This window comes from Rattus norvegicus, chromosome 8 (genome assembly GCF_036323735.1).
Source record: "Rattus norvegicus strain BN/NHsdMcwi chromosome 8, GRCr8, whole genome shotgun sequence".
NCBI lineage: Eukaryota > Metazoa > Chordata > Mammalia > Rodentia > Muridae > Rattus > Rattus norvegicus.
In genome coordinates this window covers 76217741-76225696 of record NC_086026.1, presented here as the reverse complement: position 1 = coordinate 76225696, position 7956 = coordinate 76217741, and the positions used below count along the sequence as shown (strand labels likewise).

Below are 7956 nucleotides of genomic sequence, written 5' to 3'. Positions count from 1 at the left end.
CCTCTGTTTACTCTGGATTCCCCGGCCTCCCTAACAAGCAGCCACATGGCTCAGAGCTGCACACATCATACATCTTCATACTCCTTCATCCTAAGTGATTAAGCCCATCTATATTTTCATTTGCAGCCAGAGTCAATGAGCTGGATGCAAATGACAAGACCCTTTATTCTCGTCAGTTACTCATCACCAAGAATAATGCTTCATCCGCTGTTACCTCGGGAAAAAAATCAGTCAGATGTGAAAAATGTTTTTATTATAATCTCAAACTTTCAGTGTATATCTTCATTACAATCATTGGTACAATAAATATGGAAATGCTAAGCAGACAATTATCACAGTGGCCTATGGGCTGAGGGACAGGGACCCAGAGATACTGTTACCCCTGGTACTTCCTCAGGGCCAATCAGGAGGTCTTCAAAGAGTATAGAGAGGGAGAGGAATAGAAATATTAAGACTGTCAGTGCAGCAAATTTTAGAATGTCCATTAAAGCCATGGATATAGGATTTGCTATAATAGAAGACAGATACTAACAAAGAACAGAGAGACTCAAGTTTTCCTGTTAGAGGCAGAGGAAATATTACAGAAGCCAGTGCCTTCCTCAGGTCCCTGGTGTGTGCCCCCCGCCCACCCACGAATTGTGTAGGTCATCTCCACTTGCTATGTGCCCAGCCCTGTGCCAGCCCAGGCTCTCCCAGGCACCCACCTTGCACCTCACACAGCAGAGTTAAGGAGTGCAAGGCTGTGTATCATATACCACAGCACTGGTTTCCCTCAGTGGTGGCCAGGTGTCCCACAGAATGATTTTGAATCTGAAGAAAGCTGCATCTTCAGGAGTTAAAGGTTGACAGCGCTGATTCTTGGAGCACTCTTTCTGCCTCCCTGGCTTTGTTTCATCTCAGCCATGAGGATTGAGCGAGGACTGAATGCCTGGACCATGCTGAAGGGGAAAAGGGAAGGAGAAATGCCACTGTTTTTGCCTCCTAGCATCTCTCCTTTTCTGACCAATCCTCAGGCCAGCCATGATGACCTCGCTGTACTCTCACATAACTTGTCAGTGTATACACTTCTTTAAGACAGACTTGCTGCCCTGGACTGCTTTATGATAGCTTCTGGAGGACAATCCTGGACCAAGGTCAGGAAGCCACCTAAATTGGGTTGCTTCTTCTTGAGGCTTGCCCTCACTCTGATGACACCATCAGGCATGTTGGTCCCAAGGCTAGGGTGGCACCCAGACTCCAAGGAGTGCATGCACAGGTACTGCACACACAGCTGAGCCCCCATCTAATCACCTGTAACTTTGCCCAGTGAATTATGCTACAAAGACACAGGGCCGCCACTGTGAAACACTGTAATAGCAGAAGAGATTTTTATCAAGTCAGGAGGGAGGATAGAAGAAGAAAAAAATATATAAACCTGCTCTTCAAGAGGACATTCCATGCTGTCAAAACGAGACTAAATCAGAGAACTCCCTATGAACTGCAAGGAACTAGCAATCAGGGGCTGGTGGCTGAGACTTCTTTAGAGCCATGAACTGACTGCTCTCCACAGGGTTCTCACCTCGGTGGAAAGAACATGAAGAAGGGATTAAGCATTCCCAGAAACCATGGGACTGAGGGGAAGAACAGGGAGAATCTCAGAAACATTCTATTGGTTTCGGTACTTAAATACCAAGACCTGGTTTAGCTCTACACGGATAGCTTCCTGCTTTGATAATATGAAAATACATTTCACTAAACATTATTTAGACTTCCCCACAGCCAGAGGAGTAGACAGTCCTGACACCGAGTGGGTAGTAGGAAGATCAGACAAGGTAGAATGGACATTTGGGCAAAGGAGGCAAAACTGTCCAGTAGTCTTGATTCTGTCTGCTTCCCCTGAGTTCAAAACAGAGTAGATTATTCCAGGACAGAGGAAGTAATTCATTTCCAAATAACGGAGTGGAGTGTAAAGTGTAACTGTCCTCCTGAGGCCAAGTAGGTGATAGCATAGACTGTTTTCCCCTACACTGTATCTTGAGTCCAGTTCTGGCTCCAAAGGCAGACTCCTGGACAATGTATGCCTTCCCGTTCCCTCTGCTTCTCCTTTCTCTGTCTCCGTTTCATCCCCACTAAGGAATAAAACGTGAGCCTGCTTTGCTGTAAGGCATGGTCAATGTCTGTAACCCAAAAGATAGGACTGTAAAAATGTCCTGGTATATTATGGTTTTCATTTCTTTCTGATAATATGTACTTCCTGTCTCAGTTCTTCTCTGTAGGTGCGAGGTCAGGTTGGTGGGTCTGTCAGAGCAGAAGGAAATCCAAGGAAAACAACTGCTCCCTGAGGAAGGAAGCTGAGTTTCAAAAGTGTCACCTAAGCAAAGGGTGCATGTTGTAGTCTGGAAGGTTGGAGAATAACCTTCAGGACTCTGGAAATGTACCAGGAAGAACCAGGATGCTAGTGTTTTCCAAACCAGAATGGTCCACCAGCAAGTTAGGTTTTGTGACTCAGAATTCAGAATCTTTAGCCGTCTCACACAGCTGGAGAAGTCCACTCAAAACTCCTGCCCCCTAGTTCACTTCATCCCACTCACTGGTCATTCTGGGATGGATGTGACAGCAGAACAGGGGAGGCCCAGCTGGAAGCCTCACAAGAGTCTGGGGGAAGGGGATACAGGTGAGCTCAAGAGAACACCTTGAGGTATTTCAAGTGTCCAGAGAGCCAAAGTATGTAGTATCCAAAGCAAGGTCCTTCCTTGGATGTCTGAGACTGCCAGGGACCTCAGGCGTGGACCTCAGCCTCCTTCTTGATGGCTGGTTTATAAATGACTCCCTTGTTGTCACCTTTTTTGCTACAGGAACAATAAGAACACAAGTCTTGTTAGTCAAAAAAGAGAAAGCGAGCCAGAGAGCAGCCTGGCTCAGGTGTGGGATATAGGACTTTTACAAGTCAGATTCCTCTCTTGAGAAACTTTCCAGATCTTTGGTCTTGAGAGAGAATGGTATCACACTAAGCACTGACTAGAAGAGAACCTATTTGTTTTCTGTTCTCAAGGCATGGTCATACTAGACCTGCATTCTGAAGAAGGTCCTATTATTACCCCAACTCCACTTCAAAGTTCCAATGCCATAACTCCTAGAAACCTTCTTATTTTCCATAGCAGAAAAGACGAAATATGTCTTAGGAAAAACCAAGCACTGCAATAAAGCTATGGGCAAAAGGCATTTATAGCTAGTATGAGCAAGAGATCAGGGCTTTCTTCATTTTTCTTTACTGATTCATAGAAGAAAAACCAGATGTACAGATATTAGTGCTAAGACAAATACAAACTTATCTAAGGTCACACAGCTAATTAGTAATAGAGCCTAATTAGGAAGGGTCACCTCCACACCTGAGCACAGTAACCCTTAAATGACCAGCATTTCATGCAAAGAACTAGGGCACTGGTGTTTGGAGAGCAGCACTCCTAGGATAGTGTCAGGTTACACAACTTTTTGCAAAGTTGTCTTGCCAGGTAGATCAATCATCATGGGCACATAAGGCATACATTCAGAATAGGAAGTCTGAATCCAAACCAACTCACCTCTTCTTCCTTTTGAAGAGCCAAACAGACACTGCCAGAACAATGGAGATCCCAAGGACACCAGCCAGGGCCACTGAAAGGATGATACCTGGTGAAGAGGCAGGGAACACATGTCATTCTCCTCCCTTCGCCTCACCTCATCCATCATAGCACTCGGGTGGGAAGCTATGTCCTAACTACACAGTTGTCCTCAGAACATTATCTGCGCCCCCCTCTGTTCTCAGCGCCTAGCCTCTGTCCTGTGTGGCTTACAGGGCACTGGGCTGCTGCACTTAAAGTGCTGTATGCAAACTGCAGTGGTTTCTAGCAGGGCTTCTCAAACTTGCACAATGTAGACTTTCCAAAAGGCCAGCCCTCAGAGACGTGTCTTGATCTACTGGACCTGGAACCCAGGAATCTGTATTTTATTTTCAACAATCTCCAGCTGATGCTGATGCTTGTGGTCTGTGAACCACACTGTGAGAAACCCTGTGCTACAGAATAAGATCTATATTTGCTCACTGGATGTAAGTTCTCTTGGAATGACTATCAATGTTGCCCCCAATTTCCATTGCAGTCCTAAACAACTAGCCCCATAGTGAAGGTCATATGGGCAGCCACCTGACCTTAACACTGGGCTTAGGTATGTTTTAACACAATGCCCTCCAATGTTAACCTACAGACTATTTTAGGTGGGATTTTTTGCATATACATCACACTCTGATTCAGTCTTTCATTAGAGAAACATTTGATTGGCAGTTCATTTTTTTAATTTGAGAGCAGCTTGAGGGGCACCAGAAGCCCAAGCGACAGCAGAGAAGCAGAGAAGATGGACTGAAAGTTTCACAGGCCCAGATCATACTGAAAATCATGGGGTCACCCAGTTGTAGCATGCACACTCAGGAGGCCACCTACCCAAACTCAGTCCTGTGTCGGTAAGCAGTCCTACTTAAAAGGGGGAGAGAAGATTGGAAGTTAATCTAGAGCCAGACCATGATGGATCTGACTGGTGCGCAGTAGTCTACCTTTTACTTTTGGTTGGTATTCCAGAAGTTATTCATATTGGGGGATGGTTATTCTTGGCTTAGGTTGATGGGGTGGGGGAAGTTCCCACCTAGGGATCCATACTGTTTCCTCTCCATCCTCTGTTCCTTTACCACAGTCACTTTCTTTGCTAGGACAAGACTTCAATTTTTAATCATGGTGGTCAAAAAGTCAAGTTGAAGATGCATAAGAATCAACCTACCTTGGCTGGTTGTTGTCTACTTCTCTGGTACTTGTACCCCCAGTACAGAGCCTGCCGTGAGCCTTCTCTTACTGCCACCTACTCTCTTACCATGGTTTGGTTCTTTTCTTTTCATTTCTGCTTGGCCTTACTGGACAAACTCCTCTATCTACCAACCTATCTTCTCTGCTTCAAGAGACTGGAGTATTACAACTTCCCCCAAGAGATCACTATTAGGGATAAGTAGGGTGAATTTAGAGTTCTGAGCAGGACCCAGCCATTGAAGGTAAAATCTCATAGCCTACTAGGGCTCAGAAGACATAGTCCCCTGTAACTGCATCTTCCTGAGTAAATGGGAACCTAGTCACAGCTTCCCCGAGCCTACCCACAATAGGGTCTCACTACTCTTCCCTCTTTCAGCCAGGGCCTTCATCCAGAGAAGTCTCTGTTTACACACATCTTCTTTTCTAGTGGTTTTCTGAAACTTAACAGAGTGAGTGTGTATTCACCCCCTGCCAGTCTCCCTGCCTCCCCCTGCCTCCCTGTCTCCCTGTTTTCCTGTTTATTTGTTCTACCACTGAAGTCCTGAGTGTGACAGGCAGTGGTAACCCAATCTGACACACAGAGATAGCTTACACCAGTAAAGCCCACCATAAGCCAGCCAAGACTCTAGGTGAGCCCTAGTGTGAGGTGGCAACAGAGGTAAGAATTCACCCTTGAGGCTTTCAACACACTAAGGCTTTCACAAGACCAGAGGCTGCAAGGTGAAGTTTCACTCACTTGCCTTCTCCTATCCTGTGGCCAAGTCCTGGCTGACTCAACAGGAACCAGGATACCTGTTCCTCTTCTGTACCACTCTACACCAAGTCTGCCAACCCCCTGAGATGAGCCAGACCCTGAGTGTCCTTGGCTACCTTGAGAGTAAACTGAGTAGTCAGGAGGGTGTCCTCACGGACAGGTGACTGCTCCTCTTCTGGCTACCACTATAGCTCTTAAGTAGTTCCTCTGCTCAGATAGCCTGCCAGGGGCTCCCTGGTAAACTGACCATGGGTAGCAATATATGGTTTGAGATAAACAGAGGGCAGGTTCCCACTAGGGGAGAATTTCATGCTTCTATAGCACTTACTGTGTGCTCCCACTGGCCTGAGGTTCAAGCACAGTACAATTTAGAATTTGAGTTTGCTGCTATTTTGTTTTTTTTTTTCATGGCTTCTGGAGACCTTGTTTGTTTCTATCTTAAGCTCTGGTGTTTCTTCTCTAGCCCTGTGATGAAACACTTTTGTTCCTCAAACTCCAGAAACTCTTAGTGCCGAGCCAGCCATGTAAGACTGTCGCCAGCAAGCCACCTAGCTAGGTTGTCCAAGGTGGTCCATCTATTTCACAGTCACCAGAAATATGTGAAAGCCATACAGACCCAAAGAGCCAAATTCTCCTACCACATGGCTGAAGGAGGTGCCTGTGTGTTATGGTCTTGGGTTGCTGAGCAAAGCCCATGGAGAGCTAGGCTGTAGAGTGGAGCTTTTCTCCAGAGTGGCCAAGCTCGGTGGACTCTCTGTAGAAACAGTCCACCTTTCTTCGCTTGCTCTGTAGCACTTTGACAATGGCATTACTGAACCCAGTATTCCAACCCAAGTTCTCACTCCTGGGTATCCTCTTGTCAGGGATTAAATTGCCTCTCATTGGAAACAATGATGTGAGCTTAGACAGCAATGAAGACAAAGAAAGTTCCAGAGACTGTTATAGGTGAATTTTCAAATAAGACTTTTATGTTGCAAAAGCCAAAGCAGCTTGGCCATGCAGGCAAAGAACCTAAGGAACCTACGTGCCAAGGAAGAAAAACTCAGATAGCAGTGTCACCCCAACAATTCTACTTCCCATGATGCTCAAGACAGGAAGATGTGGTTAGAAATCCATCCTACCAATTTAGACAGCACCGACCAAGGTCTGCAGAGAAAAGTCATCTTGCTTAGTGAGCTTGAGGTCCACTGAAGCTAGAGCCAAAGTGCCTGCTAATTAAAGAGCCAGGGGGCTAGCCATTTCAGGGAGAAAAGTTGAGGCGATTTGAGAACTAGAGCCAGAGAGAGAAGACAGTGTTTCTCAGCAGTCTCAGCTTGGTGAGACCAACCTGTGGGTAACTAGAGTGCACGTAGCAAAGATGGTGTGGGGCAGACAGAGGTAGAGAAGGTTATGTTCAACTTAAACAAAGAAATGGGTTGTTTCCAAACAGGGATGATGACGGGTAGTTCCTAAAGAAGAACACTGAGACAGATGGGGGAAGTTGAGAGAGGCTTGCTCTCAGAGGTGACAGCCAGCTGAGGCAAACCTGGCAGAAAGGACTCCTGAGATAGTTTCTACAAGGATTCATGCTGAGAAAATAGGGGAGTGCTGCCTGTTCAGGGCCTCCATAGAGCACTGGGGAACCAGTCAGAGTGAGCAGAGATAGGGCAATATGACACGCAAAAGGAAATTGCGCACAGATACAGACAGCTGCATCGTCCAGGAAGGCAGGACACCTGGAGAAGGTCGGGTATTGCTTGACCCAAAGGCCTTGCTACCTGGACTGGCTGGCTCAGGAGCTGCATCTTCTGCCGGCATCTGGCTGCACTGAGGATGCTGGTTAACTGCTTTTGAGGTGTTCTGAAGCCTCAAGCACAAACACAGACAAGTCCACCCGAAGAGCAAGTGCTCACTTACACATCCTGGCACACCTGGAGGAACAGTCTGGTATTCTCTAGCTTTTTAAAGGATGCAATTTCTTCCTATTTCAAAGTCCAGTGAAAGCATGGACTGTTTTCATAGACGGCATGTTATGTAGGGATGATCTATACATAGACCAGTCTTCAGTGGCCTTCAATCTTACGGAATAAGCCAGGAGAGTTTAGGTTTACCAGGGGGGGTGAATAGTTAAGAACATGACATTGACTTGGAATGGTAACACGTGACTTATTGAGTGATGTTATAAGCCACAGTGCTAGTGTTCCCTTCAAATTGTACTTTGCTAAGGAAAATGTCCTCAGTGACCAAGCACACATTACTGTCTTTGGAGGGCATTTCTAACTCAGCACTGTTTTTAATCAACCATACGCAATCCAGTCAGAGAATGATTTCTGCAAAGAAATCTGCTCAGAATGCATCATTAGACAGATCATGGAGTAGCTGGATTATAAAACTGAGCTAGGAACGGAGGACTTT

General features: G+C 46.1%; 1 protein-coding gene across 6 annotated transcripts in view; it reads right to left on the bottom strand.

Annotated features, from left to right (window-relative positions):
* Positions 1–231: 231 nt before the first annotated feature.
* Positions 232–7956, bottom strand: part of Car12 (carbonic anhydrase 12) — a 55743-nt gene continuing 48018 nt past the window's right edge. For 3 of the 6 annotated variants that reach the window (XM_063265771.1, XM_063265772.1, XM_063265773.1), the window contains 3 exons: positions 4455–4487; positions 3561–3648; positions 237–2828 (listed from right to left, as the gene is read on the bottom strand). In XM_063265771.1, the coding sequence (XP_063121841.1) occupies positions 2759–2828; positions 3561–3648; positions 4455–4487 (191 nt within the window). In that variant the 3' untranslated portion in view covers positions 237–2758. Of the gene's footprint in view, positions 2829–3560; positions 3649–4454; positions 4488–7956 lie in introns of all 6 variants that reach the window. The other 3 variants (NM_001080756.2, XM_063265774.1, XM_006243311.5) reach the window with 3 other exon arrangements.